General features: G+C 53.9%; 1 protein-coding gene across 9 annotated transcripts in view; it reads right to left on the reverse strand.

The window, feature by feature from the left end:
• Positions 1 to 4,200: 4,200 nt before the first annotated feature.
• The window catches only part of PAX2 (paired box 2), a gene marked incomplete at both ends in the record, with an annotated part of 76,368 nt that continues 63,369 nt past the window's right edge, over positions 4,201 to 17,199 (reverse strand). For 4 of the 9 annotated variants that reach the window (XM_084245006.1, XM_084245005.1, XM_084244999.1 and 1 more), the window contains 3 exons: positions 4,265 to 4,341; positions 4,792 to 4,878; positions 7,026 to 7,127. In XM_084245006.1, coding sequence (XP_084101132.1) covers positions 4,265 to 4,341; positions 4,792 to 4,878; positions 7,026 to 7,127 — 266 coding nt within the window. Of the gene's footprint in view, positions 4,342 to 4,791; positions 4,879 to 7,025; positions 7,128 to 17,199 lie in introns of all 9 variants that reach the window. The other 5 variants (XM_084245004.1, XM_084245003.1, XM_084245002.1 and 2 more) reach the window with 3 other exon arrangements.

Genomic DNA, 17,199 nt, shown 5'->3' on the forward strand with positions numbered 1-17,199 from the left:
ATGACAGTAATAGGCAACTTGTCAAAGACAATAGAGCATGTTTTGGGGGGCCTCAAGTTGCTCCCAAGCAAAAATAAGTAGCTCAAGAGGGACACAACAGAAATGCTTCTGGGCGGAAGTGGTCACTATAGACAGTGGATGCTCACTGCCCAATTTGATATGAGGATCCAGAAATAGAACAGAAGGTAAGAAATTCTGATGGGACCCAGGTAGAAAGTCGTGGCTGTCAGTGTGATGGGTTGGTCAGGGCAGGCTTCTCAGTCTGGAGGCAAAGGCAGGTACTGTGGGCCAGGTAGCCAGTCGTGATCATGAGGGCAGTAATGCTGGGCCAGCCCAGTGCCTCGATGACTTCAGGACTCACCCACTGGGCATCAGGCAATAGTTCTCCCATTCTGAACATTCATGGGTTCTGATCAAGATCTCCGAAGAAGGGTGCGCATCTTTGGGGGGCAAGGCAATCCATTTAGGCAAGAGAAGAAGAAATTAGAACTGCTATTTCTGTTTAGTCCAACTTCATCCTTTTTCTTTTTTATGTCTTGTAAGAGTTATAACATGCTAGTTCAGTAGTATATTTGTGGAATTTGTAAATAGTGAATGTATTGGGAGTGCATGTTTAGAATTCCTTTTACTGATAGGGCTATGATCAAAGAAATTTTTACACCATTCTTCTAGGAGACTCCGCATGGGCAGAGTGGAAGACTGGACCGAAGTGGCTGAACTCAGAAGACTGCTGAGATTGGAATAGGAAGGGGTCACAGGAGGGGAGGAAGATGAAATACAGTGCACTTGATTAAAGACTTGTTGAACTGCTGGGAATCCTGCAATGTACTGGCGTGTGTGAAGCAACTAGGGTTGGGGAAAGAAAGGTCGCTGGGATCCTGGTGGGAGAGAGACCTGACACAGCCACCAGTCAAGCAGGAAGGTCACTCCTTAGTTTGTCTCTTGCTTGCAGCCCCCCAGCCACTCCTAGCAGCTCCGCTTCAAGATACTTTCAAGTGAGAAGAGACAGAGAAAGGAAGCTGAGCTGGGAAGGTTTCCCAGCGGCAGAGAAGGAAAGTCTCCAAGGGCAGAGACAGGTGGAAGCTGCAGCCGTTCCAAAGTAGACACAGGGACACACACACACACACACACACACACACACACCCTTCTCTGGACACCTGGGCACAAGAACAGCAAAGATGTTTGAAGCAACAACAACGACAGTAAGGGTGTTTCAAAAAAAAAAAAAACAAAACAAAAACAGCTCTCCCACCCCCAGACCCACCCAGGGGCCTGCAGACCCAGGCAGGCCAACACCGGACAGAGAAGCAGCCTCCCGCCCAGCCCAGCGGGAGACACGCCCAGACCACACCTATCAGAGCAGCTGCGCCAAGGCCCCCAGATTCCTCAGGAACGGGGGTGGGAGGGTAGGAGGAGGAATAGAAAGGGGGTGCCAGAGGGCGTGGAAGGAGGGCCTGAGAGCAGCCGCAGGTTCTCCCAGGGTCTCGGCGGGGCTGCGCCCTCTCAGGCGGGGAATACACGCGCTGCGCTGGACACTTGTGGCAGGGAACGCGGTCTCCGCGGCCTCGGGGCGCCCCCGGGGAATAAAGCTGCAACTGCGTGGGTGAACCGAGGAGAGAGAGGACGGCAGACAACTCCCCACTCGTGGGGACAGGGCGCCCGAAATCACGTTCTGAGAGCCCTAAATCTGGGCGCCGACGAGAGGCAGGGCACAGACATGGCCTAGCGTGGACGCGTAACTCCAAGTGGTCGCTGAAGTTTTGGCCCCGACAACTCCTGGCGCGAAGGGCGCAGGCTGGGGCTTTGGCTGTAAGCGCGGGTTCACCTGGGTCTTCACCCGCTTTCTGCGGCCGCTGAGAGGGGGGCGGGTTTCGCCGTGGGGGTGTAGTTGGGAGGATCGTTGAGGGGGTTATTTGGGATCGACCAGCGTGAGGGGAGGCCTGTCCCAGAGGCAGGGAGAGACAAACCTGGAGCCATGGGGAGTGACATACAAAATTTTATTATTATTATTATTATTATTAATTATTATTATTATTATTTATTTCTCATGTGCACAAAAAAAAAAAGAAAAAAGAAAAAGAAAAGAATCAAAACGAACCGACGCGCTGAAAGTGGCCAAGGAGACCAGAGCCATCGGGGATCTGTCGAGGGTTCCGCGGGGTCCTGCCTCGAGGGGCCCTCGCCGGGCAGCCCCTGCAAAGCCTGGGGTGCGCGGGCCTCGGAGCTGGAACCTCGGCGACCCAGACGCCCCGCTCCGGCCACTGCAGCCTGGCGCCGCCGGCAGTTCCCTTAAACTATTCTCTTTTCTCGTTTTCCTTTCCATACAAAAAGGCTCGAAGGGGAGAGCGATCTGGGCGAGAACTCCAAGCCTTTTGGGATTTGTTCAAGGATTTTTATTTATTTATTTTCACTTTTATTGACTTTGTTCTGTTATTTCGAGTCGTCACGATCCACGGGTGAGGAGACATGCAGGGCGCATCGCCGCTACCGAGAGAGCAACTACGGGGCGGGGCGGCCCGGCCGCCGGCGGCCCAGGGCGCGCGGGGCGCCGTCCGAGGGCCGAGCCCGCGGGCGGAGCGGCCGCCTCCCGTCGAGCCTGCGAGGACAAGGCGGGCGGGGCGGGGCGGGGGACACTGGCCGGGGCGGGGGGGGGTGCGGGGGGGCAGAGAGAGCGACACGAGAGAGACGGAGACGGAGAGACAGAGACGGGGGAGCAGCAGAGAGCGGTGGCGCGGGGGAGATGCGGAGGGCAGCGGAAACACGGAGTTACAGAGAAGTAGCCAACAAAACGGAGGCGAGAGGAGTCCACAGGACCATGTTCGTCATTTTGCATAGAGATTTTTCTTTCGTATTTTTTTTTTTGTAACATAAAAAATGCCCCCTCCCCCAGGACGTGCTGTGCTTTAGTGGGCGCGTAGCTGTGTCCCCCCCTCCCCCCAGCGAGCGGCGACTCGCAGCACAGACAGCGGGGCGTATCTACAGGCAGGGCGGGCGGCGGGGGCGCTACCGGGCGGGGCGGGGCGGCGGGGCGGGGTTATATACACGGGTTCGCCTTCACTCGACACACACCGTCTTTCTACAAAGCAGCAGCCTGTTGGGTTTTTGTTTTTCTTTTTTTTTTTTTTTTCCTTTTTGCAAAGACCATCATATTAAATAAATGCAATTTTTTTGCGGGTCCGTTCAGTCCCTGCCAGAGGAGAAGGCCAGGGGTGAGGCTGGGGATAGAGTGGGCAGCCCCCCCCTGCACCCCTCCGCAGCTCAGAGCCTGCTCCTACCACCAGCAGCTCGAGGGTCTGTGCCCGGGGCAGGGGCATCAAGTAACTGCTCGGAGACGAGTGCCCGAGGCGTATGGCAACTGGTCCCGGGCCGGCACCCCGGAGCCTCCGATGGGGTGGCGAGTCAGGGTGCAGATGGGATGGGGCAGGACGGGCAGGAGGGGGCACCGGAGGTCGGCAGATGGAGGAGCTGCTGAGGTAGGGGCAAGGCGGGGCGGAGCGTCGGGCGCGGGCAGGCGTGCCCGGCACCCGGGCAGCTGATGGGGAGTAGGGGAGAGCCGAGAGTCGGGCTCGGGGGCGCGGGCTGCCGGGGCCTGCGAGCCTCGGGTCCCGACCTTGGGAAGACCTGACTATCCCTGTCCTGTCCCTAGAGCTCGGCCCCCGCGGCCCCCTCTCCGTCCACCTTCTGGGGCGGGGCGCGCCGGAAGGTGGGGGCGGGCAGTCCGGCCGGCGCGGGGCGCGGCCTTCCCCCCGACGGCTGGGCGGCGGGCTTTCTCCCGCAGAAAATCGTTTTGCGCTGTTTGCCCGATCCCTCCAGCGGAGCCTCCCGGCTCCGGAGCGTCCGAAGCGGGCTGCCCGGGCGGGCCGCGCCGCAGTCCGCGCTGATTGTGTGTCACAGGAACGTGTCCCCCGCACGCCGCGGCGGGTCGGGCCGAGTCCGGCGGGGTGGCCGGCGCGCTCCGGGGCCGGCTCTGGCGAGGCCGGGCCCTCCTCGCGACGGCGTGCGGTCCAGGCAGGCGGGGAGGGGCGGCGGGCGGGGTTGGGGGCGGCGGGCCCGGGCCTGAGGGTCCCGCCCGCGGCTCCACCCGTCCTGTCCGGCCTCCGGCGGGTGCAGTGAAGGGCTGTGGGGGTCCGGGGGGGGGCGGGGGGCGGTGGCCGGGAGGCGTCGCGGCGCGCCGGTCCTCCCTCCCTCCGGGGCGGGCGGTCAGACGGGGACGATGTGGAGGCCGAAGCTGTCGGCCTGAAGCTTGATGTGGTCCCCGCGGTAACTAGTGGCGGTCATAGGCAGCGGCAGCAGCGGCAGGGGCGGAGCCCCGGGGGGCGGCACTATAATAATAAGGGGAACCTGGAAGTTAACACAGGAGAAGAATGGGCTGGGTGAGAGGACAAACAGGAGAACAAAAAAGGAAAGAAAAGCAAAGCCAAGCCCTCCCCGGGCCGGGGTCCGGCGGGATCCGGGCGGGCAGCCCTCGCGGGGTGCAGGGCCGGCTGTCCCCGGCACAGCTGCGTTCTCGGGGTGCGCGAGGCCGGGCCTGTGGCGCCGCCGGGCCGCAGGCCTCGGGGAGGGGCGCGGGCGCGGCGGGGCAGCGCCTTCCCGCGCGCGAAGGGAGCGGGGTGCGGGATGGGGCCGGAGGCGCGGGCGTCCTCCGGGGATCCCGGGGCCTCAGCGCTGCGCTGCAGAGCCTGCCCGGGCCGGCCCCTGAGGGTCGGGGTCGCGGGGCCTCGGGCCCGCGCGGGAAGCAGCCCCCGAGCCGGCCGGCGGGCGGACGCGCGGCCAGCCGGGCGGCGTACTCACTTAGTAAGGCGGGGTTGCTGAATCTCCAAGCCTCGTTGTAGGCCGTGTACTGGGGGTGGCTGTACGGGTTGCCGGAGAACTCACTCCCTGCGGGAGGGCGGGGAGTGGGCGTCAGACACGCACAAAGTCCCCGCGGACCCGACGCGCCGGCCGGCGGCCTCCCCGGGGTCCGGGTCCGAGGTGCAGGCGGGCGGGGCAGTGCCCTGGGCGGGCACGCGGGCTGGGCAGAGGCAGAGAATCCACCAGGTCAGCGCAGGGAGCGCCCGCGGGCGGGAGGAGCGGCAGCGAGGCCTCGCACACTGGCCTGGGGGGGCTTGGGGGTCAGCACTGTCCGGGCTCCCCGCGGAGGCGCCCCGGGCCACCCTGGGTCCCGGAGAGCCCGGCCCTGCGTTGGGGGCCAGGGCCTTTCCCTGGAGACTCCGGGTCTAGAGACTCTAGTGCACGGGATGGGAGCGGGGGAGGGCGGTGAAGCGGGGCCTGCGGGACACGCTGTCCCAGAAAGTCCTAAGAACGGCATCTGAGCGCGGGGCCGCCGCAAGGGGTGGGGGCTCTGCTGGGAAACACCCCCTCCCGCCTTGCCCTGAGAGGCTGGAGACGTGGGCCGCGCGGGGGGAAGAGGCGGCGGGAAGCGGGCGGCCTGCCCGCGGGTCCGCGAGCCCGAGCAGAGGGCCCGGTGGGCCGAGGGCCGTCGGAAGCCGCCTCCCTCCCTCCGCGGGAGAAAGGCCAGGCCTCAGGGTTTCCCCCTCGCCCTTTCTCCTGTGTGATGACCCCAGACTGTTTACAGTGATCCCTAACCGCGGGTTAAGTAGAGGAGAAGGGGCCCCTCTCGGAGAGGGAGCTGGGGTGGGGGTGGGGGATGCAGCCACTGGAAAGCCTGTTTATTGACGAGGAGGGAAAGCATGCGTGCAGCAGGATAATGAGCTTCTGAGCTCAACTGTGACCAAGAGGAACTGAGCTATCTCCTTCCCCATCGCTAATGAAACAAGTGTAATTTCCTCATCAGCACTAGATTCTGTTTAACGACTCCCCCCTTGCCACCATGAGCTCTGGCAGCTCCCCTCTTCCCCACCTCCTTGCAGACTGCCCCCCTCCATCACCGCCACCTCTCTAAGACCTCCAGGCTCCACCTGCTCTCTGCCAGGGCCTCAGGAAGCCCTGTTGGCCTCATGCCTCTGCTTCCCTGTCCCCGACCCTGGGCAGGAATCCCCGCACCCACCCCACCCAGCTCTCCTTGGTCTAATTCCCTTCAGGCCCGTCCACACCCCCCTGTAGCCATCTACCTCTTCGCCATCCCCGGCCCCCAGTCCCCGGATGGATGGTCCAGGAATCAGGCCAGCCACCCTCTTCTATCTCACTCCCCCCATGGAGGCCGAGCTCTGGGGAAGGGGCACCCCGGAGAGCAGCAGAGAGAGTGTGTTGCAGGCCCAGTGTCTCACCCTCTAAAATGAATGGGGTTTGGGTGGCGGTTGTTTATGTGAATAGGCACATCAACCCTCTGGCTTCAAGCTGGCCTCCCAATCCGAGGTGGAGGGTTGGGGAGAGGACAACACCCCCCCCCACCCCATAGTCAACAAGACCCTAAATGTGGGCTCCTCCTCTCTGATCCACGCATCCCAAACCCAACTTCTCTCAGACAAGGAATGGGTCAGAGCCCCCAGGGGCAATGAGGGTTCCCCTAAGCAGATGTGGGGGTGCTCTAGTTATATCTCTGAAGCCAGTCTCTGGTTCCTGCCATAGCCTGTCCTCATTTCCCTTCTCCTAAGGGACTAGTTCCCTCCTCTCTCAGGTGGGGCTGGTCCTCGGAACTGGTCTTCCCTGTGGGTTGGTGTGGACCAGGGTGGCTTTGTCTGAGTGACTGACATGTCCCTGGAAAGTGGCTCTTGGCTCCAAGTTTCCATGGAAACCAGGGTAGGCTCTTCCAAGCAGTGGGTTGGGGCACTGAGGGTGGAACTGAGGCTGAGTGCTCCAGGGCACAGGCTCAGGAGGATGGGCACTTTTGGGGGGCATGACATACAGTCGGGTGCATACAAGGGGGCATGTCTGCAAGCTTCCTCCCTGGGTTGCTCATGGGGACAGGGGATGAGGGACCAAATGAGAGAGATGGAATAATGGTTTTTTGGGAGGTGATGTTGGGTTTCCCCCAAACCCCAGTCTCAGACTATAGATCACTCAGCAGCTCACCCACAATTTAGTTACCCCCACCCAAATTAGGCAGCTGCCGCATTGTCACCTACCAGGCACCATTCCTGCCAGGGTGGAGGTGGGGTAGCTTCCCTGGCCAGTGGGGGGCACGTGAGGGGGGTAACCAGGCAGAGTGGTGCTCGCCATGTCACGACCTGGAAAAACACAAAGGGGAAGGAGTGAGGCCTGGAAGAGAGGGGCCTGCCTCTACTCACACCAGGGGACTCCAGGGAAGGGAATCTCCCAGAGAGGAGAGGAAAGAGCTGTACACAGATATGTGGGGATGCTGCTGGCTGAGCAGCCCCAGATGTGCCTTTACATGTGTCCCCGCTCATGAGCTGCATGTCAGCCTGCGATCAGCTGTGTGTGTGCCCCTCTGCTCTGTGTGTCTCTGTATATTTGCATTTATCTATGTGTCTTTGTGACCCAAACCCAGATGGGGATAGGAGGGAGAGGGCCTGTTATAAAACTCCTCCTTCAGCAAGATATTCTGTAGGCGTCTCTCCAGCAGCCAAATGGATCTCTATAATCCTGCTCACCTCTCCCTAACACCCCATCTTTCCTTCAGGCTTGGACGACACCCCACTACCACCCACACAGGAGCTGATGGGTGTTTCCTGTCCCCTCCAAGTGGAGCTGCAGGTGCCAGGCCTGGCAGGTGTGGAAAGCAGGATCCACAAGTGCGCTCTTTTGCTTTAGTGTTTATGACATTTAAATGATAGAAAACCTTCCCTGAATCAAATCAGGAGCTTTGAGCCAACAGTGCCAGTGGATCAGATCAAGTTTCAGTAAGCAAAATCTGCTCCCCCTTCCCCCTAGCTGCTGCTGGACTTTTGTCCCTGGAGACCTCTGTTAGCTAGAGCCTGGAGGGTGGGAGACAGAGTTTCCTTAGCAGTATCCTGGAGTGAAGGCAAAGCAAGTCCCAGGGACTATGGGAGATGCCCATGGTCCACAGACATCTCCTCTGGACCACAGCTGCACCTGAATGACCACCCTTCCTTGCCCACCCTCCATTGCTGGGAGGGGCTCACCACCTCCCTTTGCACTGAGCACACGCCAATCTCTAATGACGATAATTGCCCTCTCCCATCTCCCACACTTCCACAGCCCCAGACTACTTTATCTTCTGAGTATCCAGGCCCCATTTAACCTGTCCAGAGACCCCTCTTCAGCCAGTGCCACTCTGCCATCTAGTGCCTCAGCCCGACCCCAGGAAGGCAAAGTGAGTCCTAACCCAGGTCGCTGTGATTTGCCCAGTCACCATCCTCTTGAAGGCTACTCCAAGATACTTCTCGCTCTCCCCTTAAAATTGACCCCACCTCCTCCTTCTCTGAGACTTGTGGGCTTCCTCACCCCTTCCCACCTCTTCCCACCCCTTCCCACATCCATTCTCCCCTCGGTGTTCAAACAGCAGTGCCAGCCACCTGCCAAACACTTCCATCCATCGGCTCACTGGCACCTCAAACCTGACAGGAGTCAGAGGTGACTCCTCTCTCTCTCCCCCCAGTCAGTCCTGCAGACCCTCTAGAAGAACAGCAGGCCCAGAACTTTGGAGTCCTTCTCGACATGACCTCCTCCCCCCACATGAAGTCACTCACCATGTCATCAATTCTTGGCTATGTCCTGCCTCCACTTTCTCCACCACCTCCACTGCTCAGCTCCCGAGCACTTGTCCCACCACATTTTCTTGGTTTGTATATTCTGCCTCCATATTCTGACCCCTCCCCTCTCTCCCAAATGTGGCTGCTCAGCGGCTAGTCGTCAGGAAGCACGGCTTTCATCGCACCACTTCCCTTGTAAAAACCATCATCGATTCTCTGTAGTCTACAGTTTGAATCTAAACTCTGCCAGGCTTCTCGAGCCCCCAGGTCCTCTGCTGTCGCCCAACTTGCTCAGCTCTGACTGTCACCCCTCCTGGTTCAGTATGACAGTTTCACTGTTTATGTGCTGGGAAGCCTCGGTGCTTTTACCACATTGTTTTCTTCTCCTTCCTCATAGTTTCCCGCTCCTTCCAGCTCAATCCTCAACCCCCTACCATCCTATCTGCAGGGAAAGCGCCTCTCCTTTAAACTGCAGTCTGTGCTGCGCGGTCTACCTGGTGGCTCGATTTCTTCCACCAGCCCTATTGTTTCACATCACGGCTCCTCAAACAGATCATAATCCGCCTCGGGCAGGGCCTGTCTCTTCTTTCTTGCATAGTTGAGAACATGATAGATGCTCAATAAATACTTGTTGATCAATTCTCTATCACTCTATTGCACTTATAGTCAATTCCAGGCAGGTTATATTGTTTTCTGATTGTTTTACACGTGTTAGTCTCTTTTATAGAGGTAAAGACAGGGACAAAATGTCAATGTTGGAACCGGCTTTTTTCTAAAAATAGTTTAAACAATGGGTTATGATTTACAGTGAGGGACTGAGCTTTATCAGACAACAGAATAAGTTTTCTCGATACCTAGCTAATATCTTACATTTCTTGAAACTCAAGAACAAACAACAGAATAGAACTGTCAAATAAGAGATCAAATAACTGTCAAATAAGAGATAGAGACAGAATCTGTGTTTGCTGCCAGAGAGATAGAAGAAAGAATCAGGTTTTCTTTTATTGACTTCTTTTGTCAATGAAAGGTACCCTCCTCCTGACCACCTCAGCAGAGTAGACCTGAAGTGGACAGTGACAGCAGTATCTCCTAATTCCTAGAGAGATGGATAATGTGGCAATTTACTGCTTGAGAAAGACCCAAGACAGGAGAGTAAGGAAGAGATTTTGAAATTGGAAAGATAACAGAAACCCAATTCCTCCTGGCCCCACAATCTTAATTCTACAAAGCAGCCATGAAAAGAAGTATGCTTCTTTCTTAACGAGCAGGAATGTAATCATGACTGAATTCTGCCTGGTTGCCATAACCTGTCATGAACTTCTTGTACCTGAAGGTTTGTCACACCGTCCCCTGCCTAGCTTCAGGAGACAGGAAGAAAGACTGGATGATGGAGAGATGTGTCCCTCACACACTCTTTATTTCCACTGGTTTTTTCTTTCACAAAGTGGGGCGGTCCACTTCCAGCACACAGAAACTTCTGCATCCTGAAAGTCACCCACCCGACTATTGAGGCAAAGACACATCTCCAAATTCTGTTTTAAAAACTGAATCTGGGGGGCTTCCCCTAGTGGTGCAGCGGTTAAGCGCTGGGCTGCGAAGCTGCCTGCAGCCTCTGCAGCACCAGTTCGATCCCCGGCTGCCGGCGAGGGTCCCACATGGTGCGCAGACCTCTCCTGCCGCCTGCTGCTCCCCTCAGCAGTGTACTTCGGTCCTTCTGCCTGCTCTGCTCCCCGCTCTGGCTCTGGTGAATTCTCTCACCCTCCCGCGCTTCTGACTGTACCCAGTGCTTGTATAAATAAATAAATAAATCTTTAAAAAAAAAAACAACAAAACTGAATCTGGGAAATGCTATGTCTGTATTTTCAGAAGGTGAGAAGAGACCCCCGATGAGGAAAGGCGCGCCAGCTTCCCGACGTTCTGTGTACAGCTGTGCTGCTGCTGCTGCAAATTCTGTAACACTCACCAAAAGAGGTACCTGTGCAGGGCCCCTGAGCCGACTAACGTACACATGACTGAATAGAAAGCACTCTCAGTGGCTTCATTAGTACACAGGTGACTCGTGGAGAGCAGGGAAAAAATTGACCAAACTCTTTGTCAGAGCCATATATTCTTCTGGAATGCCGTTGTCAATAATGGAAAACACATAGAGCAGGAAGTTTTCAAATTACTAAGACCGTCATAGCATTTGCCCAGCAGCGCTCTTGGAGCAAGCCTCTTTTGGCGAGAGAATATGAATGGAGAATGGGATCTGTGCAAGGAAGAATTGACAGAGCACTGGGTCTTGCATTACTGCAGATGGGTGGACACAGGGGTGCAGAGATGGACTTTAAAACTGTAAGACAGTACAGTCTCTTCCTTAAAACAAACAAGCAAACATTCAGAGACAGGAGGGAACAGCTACGTGGCAGAACATCTCAGTTATAAAATATGCGCCATCCAACAGAGGACAGGAAGCAGGAAAGGATTTGCTTTGCTCACTGCCAATGCCAGTAACATGAAAACAGCATCAGGAATCACAAACGGATAAAAAAATCCATGAATTATAAGCGAATGAGCATTTCATGTTGGACATTTGCTGCCTAAGGTTATAAAGTTTTTAAAGATGTCAGAGACTTTGGGATTATCGGTCTAACAGTCTGGTTTTTAAAGCCAGGAAATGGAGGCATAGGGAGGCCTAATGACTTCCCGGTGACTACACAGCTAGTGAGTGATAGAGTTAAAGTTCGAAGCTCTGTCTATATTACACTGTCTTTAATGATAACATGAAGCCAGATGCTCTCAAAAGAGGCGAAGAAAAGGAAAAGAAACCTTCTGACAAGCAAAGTCTCATATTGTCAATGCTGTCATTAAGATAAGGAAGGAAAAACAGGACACAAAGAATAAAATACTGATACTGAAACTCTGTAGTAAAACTCCATGGGGTGGAGTATTAATCTCCTTTGAGAGTTTTCTAAAAAACAAAGAGGCTCTTCAAGAAACAGTAGTAGTCGAGAATCTTAAAGTACCCAGAAGTGTTAGAAGCACTGTACTTGATGAGGATGCCTTCTCAGTTCAACTGCAGAAGTCCCTGAAGATTCTAAAGCCAATTTCTACAGCAATCACTACATCTGAATCAGACAGTGCACTTTTGTCAGACATTCCTTACTAAATGGGCCAAATCAAATCAACGGTTTTGGAGAATCTAAGTGCAGTTTCTCTTACAAGTACAGAGAAAAAGCAAAGTGAAAGAAACTTTATTAAGAAATTAGAAATTTCTGTTCGTCAGATAATTTGTTATCTTGTCAAGTCTGAGAGTTAAGGACAGAGTTGTGTTTCTACCTGCACCTGACTTAGCTAGAATTTGCTGAGCACCTACTATATGCTAGGTATTATCCTAAATAGTTTTTGTGTATATTATCTCATTTAACCCTCATTTCAACCTAAGATGTTGATCTGTTTTTAATTCCTATTTTGCAGAACAGAAACGAAAACTCAGAGCAGTAAGTATGATGTCCAAGACTTCTCAGCTAGTAGATGGCAGAGCCTGGGCTACAGAACAAGAAGAATACTTGAGAGTTGATTCTAGAAGTCAATAGTCTAGGATTCTACAATCTCAAATATTGTAGACCCAAAAAAGATAGGTATTTGATCCAGGAAAGTAACCTGGGATTATGCTAAGCGAGTCCTTCCTATTACAGAATATCTTGTCACTTATTTTTTCTTGTATGTTTTAAGTTCTTTCATTTTCTACTGCAAGCATTTTTAATTGGGGTCATTGATCCCATAGGACTCCATAAATGCCCTTCAGAGAGTCCATATAAAGCTATACATAGATGTTACAGATACATAAATGTACAATCTCTAGATGACTTTTATCACATCAAAAGTATTTATGATCAAAGATTAAGCACTGTTTAGAAAAGACCAAAAGAACCTCTGTTCTTTGACATAAGAAAGACACTGATTTTCTTGAAACTACTCAAATTGTACCAATAAACAAGAGCATACAAAGAAGAGGAAAAAAATCTGAAGACGCAGACAGCCTTATCCCAAGTCAAGGAAAATACCAGCATTTAGAAGACCAAGGAAATAATAAAAAGGAAACCGCCAAAGAAGCAGAGACTGCAGGTAGGGATGGCTTAGTCAACAAGACTTATTAGACGTAGATTTATACAGCTAAAGTTATATTCAATGAGTTCAGAGATGCTTTTCCTCAGCATCTTTCTCTGAAAATGAGCATTTTTGCTATCCACTTGACACTATGGAGGACCCTAAGGCCAGAAAACATAACTCTTGTTTTACTATCCTATCCTCAAGTTTTGTCTGCTTCTTAGAAGGTAGCAAAAATAAAGACATTAGATTTCTTCAAGGTTGACAGTTGGTTCCTGTATTTGACACAACATTTATAATACAAGACTATACAGTTATTAAATCTGTAATTACTGCCTGAATATACTGTACATTTACTATACCAATTATGAGCTCTTTATGACCGATGCCAGTTATATATGACACACTAAAATGATATACTTTAAATTTGTAAAAGACACTTGAAAAGGAGACGGAGTTTTCTACATATTTCATTTGTTTCTTTTTTCCCTGGGTTTCCAAATCCTAGCAAAGGTTTGTCTTCTGGGGCAGGGGTCCCAGAGGGCTTAAGGTCCCAGCCCCAGGCCAGAATTGCCAGGCCTCCCCCCACCCCAACCCCACTCGACCTGAGGCTGGCCTGCTCTTCACTCCAGCAGAGGGGGCTGTGCCCACAGCTCAGGTGGCTGTTTTCCTGACCTAGGTTCTCACTAACAGCTGCACCTTTAGTCCCTGGGGTGTCTGAGACAGAGAGGCTGCCCAGATCTGTGCGGGCTCAGTGAGGTCTGGACCTTGATGGCCAACCAGGGGGACACAACCAGTCACTGTTCCTTCCCTTCTTCCCAGCACGCGCCCCACCACCCCTCATCTGGGTCCTGTAGCCTGCTGCCCAGGGCCCCACAAGAAGTGGTTTCCAGGGATGGAGATGCAGCCTCAGGTTCCTGGGACTAGGCAGAGAGAGCTGGGAGAACCACATTTTCAAAGGCTGAAAGGCTTTTGGTCCAACTTTATTTTCTGGTGGAAGAAACCGAAACTCTTAGCAAGGGGAAGTCATCCTCGGCCCTCTCCCTCCTCTCTTCAATTCACTCCCCCGCATGCCTTCTCTGGCTCCTTTAGTAAACCACAAATGAACACAAATGAATACTGGACTGGCGCAGGCGCTGGCACTGGGCTCTCCCGAGGCTGGGCCCAGTCTCACGGATGGGCTGACAGCGCGAGACCCTCGTGCTGCGGGCACAAAGGTTAAGCCTGTTTGCACAGTCTCCTGATACTCCAGGTCTCCCAGTTCCTCTCGGGCTTTATTTTGTTCTCTGAGAGCACTGAATTGTCAGCTCTAATCCTTCCGAAAGTGCAGCGTTTTTCAGGCGCTCTGTGTAAGTGAAACCCTAATCCCAAGGAAAACGGCCAGTTAAGCTGCTGGAGCATTAGGCTGCTCTCTGAGCCTGCTGCGGGATTTCCTCCCTCCCGGCCTGCCAGTCCAGCGCCACCGGGGAGGAGAGGGAGGATTCCAGGTTGAAGGAAAGCAAAGCCTTCTCAGAGGTAACAATAGTGGCAGGGTTCACTTCCCAAAGCTCAGGGCTGAAAAAGTGCTGGCTTCTTTGTCCCGAGGCCACAGCTAATAGTGGGGGAAGGAAGCATCTGATTCCCCTGGAGAGGGGGTGGGGGTCTCCTTAGGGTGAGTGGCTGTCTCCTTGGTCAGGAGAGAGGAAGGGTCTCACGTGGTAACTCAGCTCACCAGGACATTTCTGAGCCCTTGGTTCCGACTCATAGCAGGACAGGGCTATTTAGAATTTCTAATCATTCAGAAAAGGTAGGGTTGACTGACTTTATTTTTACCTAGCCAACCTTTTCTTCTTAGAAAGTGCCAAAAAAAATGGAGTGAGCAAGCTTAGTGCCCAGGGATCCCTCTTTTTGGAAAACTCTCCTTTGGAACATCCCAAGCATCTCTTAACATTTACAGCAACCGAAAGGCTCCCTATAACCGAGCTGATCATGTAAGCGGAGTCCAGTGTTTTCTATGAGGCAGCCCTGAGCAGCCTGAGTTGGCTGCTACATGCACTGGAAATAAAGATCTGTGATTTCTTGAAGAGATTTTTTCCACAATCAAAACTGGCCTCTCCCCTTGATCTCTCAATGAATTTAGTGAGACTGGGGGCCGGGGGAGCAAGTACAGTCCGTTTGGCGCGCATGGTGTTTGGGTCTCATGGATGGAGAGCAGAAATGGAGGGAGGCGTGAAGAAGACCCAAGAAGTTGGGCCAAAGTGAGATCATATTAGAAGGCCACAGACCTGGGTCTTCGCTAAGGTGCCAGGAACACTTCGTAACTTCATCCTCCCCAGATGCTCCTCCTGCCCCAGCCCTATTCTCAGCCTGCCCCAGGTGCTTTTGCCCAAGGCACTCTGCAGGGGAGGGCAGCCTATCATGCTGGGATGGCTGGAGATTGGAGCACTCGTTGATTCTGCTCAAATCTGGCCTGATTCTACCTGTCCTAGAGCGGTTTAGTGTCTCTTTTTAATATCCTTTCCCTCTAGAGGTGAATCTCTTAGAGGAGGGCAGGAAAGAGCCCTGATCCCACGGCCCCCTAGGCTGCGGGCCCAGAGCACCTGCATTATCTGTCAATGTCTCATTGCTATGGAAATGCCCCCATAATTAAATCAGACTTGATGTCTGGGGGTTGGAGGTCCTTGGGGATGTGGCTGAAGGCCTCAGGGATGTTTGGAGGAGACTAACCGTTTTCTCTTGGGCCTTCTCAGCTAAATGAGGGGTCTGGAGCCCTTGGGTGTCGGAGCCTCCCTCTGGCTTGGTGGCCTCTACAGTTAAGGGCTGTCCTTGCAAGGTTGGAGAGAAACTCTGATGTCTGTGCCCTAAATTCCTCTAGCTAATCAGGGGCTTTGAGCCAATAGACAAGGCTAGGAGCCTCCCAGCCTCCTTCAGAAACATTTCTCAATCTTTATTGCCCCCCTCCTCCCCCGGAGGGGCGGGCCAAGGGCTAAGCTGTTTGTTTTATGGAGGGAAATGCAGTTGCATTGGAGGGGGGTTGTTAACTGCAGGAAAGAGGCAGTTCCTGGAGGTCCTCAGGACTCCCTGCACAGGAGGAAGAGTGTTTCCCAGGGTCCACACTTCTGTCTGCTGAAAGGCCACTCTGCGACCATCCCAGATATGGGCAAGGAGTCTGCTTCTGTGAGTTCACAGCCCTTCCTCAGAGCCCACACTGCTCCCAGGCTTCCAGGACCCTTGTTTTCAGCTTTGAACTTTGCCTTGCTGGCATCCCCGGCTGTTCAAATTTGCCAGATGCCAGGAGACCAGCATCCTCTGCTCCCTCTCCCTCTTGGGCAGCATCCACATCCCCTGGATCTTAGCTAGAGATTCCTTCAGGGCCACAGTCTCTAGGCAGCAAGAGAAATTTTTCCCAGAGCAACTGAGTAAAACCACCTTCTCTGAGCCTCCTTGCTACCAAGGAGGGAGTTAGCAAGGCTTCCCTCCTCTCCAGCCTGCACTGGGGAGGAGGGTATTGGCCTTGTTCCTAGTTCTCTGGTGTTCAGACATCTTTCTAAAGCAACAGGAAGGTTCTGTGGGAGACTCAGCTGTCTGGGAACTTGCATGAACAGGGCAAAGGCTCTGTTTTCCGGCTGCCTGAGGCTCAGGCCTTTCTGCAGCTCCTGCACCAGAGCAACAAGCTACAGGTGTGGTCTTCATTCTTGGCCCTTCTTGGTTTGTATTATCTGCTGATTTGCTGAGCAGTGGTGGGGAGGGGGATGTGGGATCTGGGTCTATGATAAAGACACAATAGATACTTCTCTTTTATCATTTTTAGAATATTAAACATGCTTTTTTTTATAGTTGTTTTGGATTGGATTTTGCTATTAGCTCCAGTTTTGGAGGGTTGTTAAACGTCCCATATATTGCTGCTGCTAACGCTCCCTCATGCTAGTTTGTATTCACATGAGATGAGTAATTTTTTATAGTGAGCTCATCTTCAGCGGGGGCTTTGTTTCCTGCGGGAGTCCCATGGGCCCTGGATTGTGGAATGTCTACAGAGAAGGCCTGCCCTGCTTCCTGCTGGAGTTTCTGATTGGGTTACTATCCTGGACAAGTTTTTTTTTGTTTTTAATAGAGGCATGTTATTTATTTATTTGTTTGTTTTGTTTATACATGCACTGGGTACAGTCAGAAGCGCGGGGGGGGGGGGTGGTGAGAGAATTCACCAGAGCCAGAGCGGGGAGCAGAGCAGGCAGAAGGACCGAAGGACACTGCTGAGGGGAGCAGCGGGCGGCAGGAGAGGTCCGTGCGCCATGTGGGACCCTCCTCCGGTGTCCGGGGAGCAGCCGGGGATCGAACCGGCGCCGCAGAGGCCACGGGCAGCCTCGCAACCCAGCGCTCAACCGCTGCGCCACCGGGGAGGCCCTATCCTGGACAAGTTTTTATGTAAGTTCTTGCCTGGGGATGTCCGCCACACACTCCTGGTGTGAATGTGGACTCTCACCTCCATGTCTCCTGATGACATTTTCCCCCCTCACTTGCTTCCCTAGGCCACTGGCAGGAATTTGCATGTTTCCCTTTC

The sequence above is a fragment of the Talpa europaea genome (assembly GCF_964194135.1).
Source record: "Talpa europaea genome assembly, chromosome: 10".
Classification (NCBI taxonomy): domain Eukaryota; kingdom Metazoa; phylum Chordata; class Mammalia; order Eulipotyphla; family Talpidae; genus Talpa; species Talpa europaea.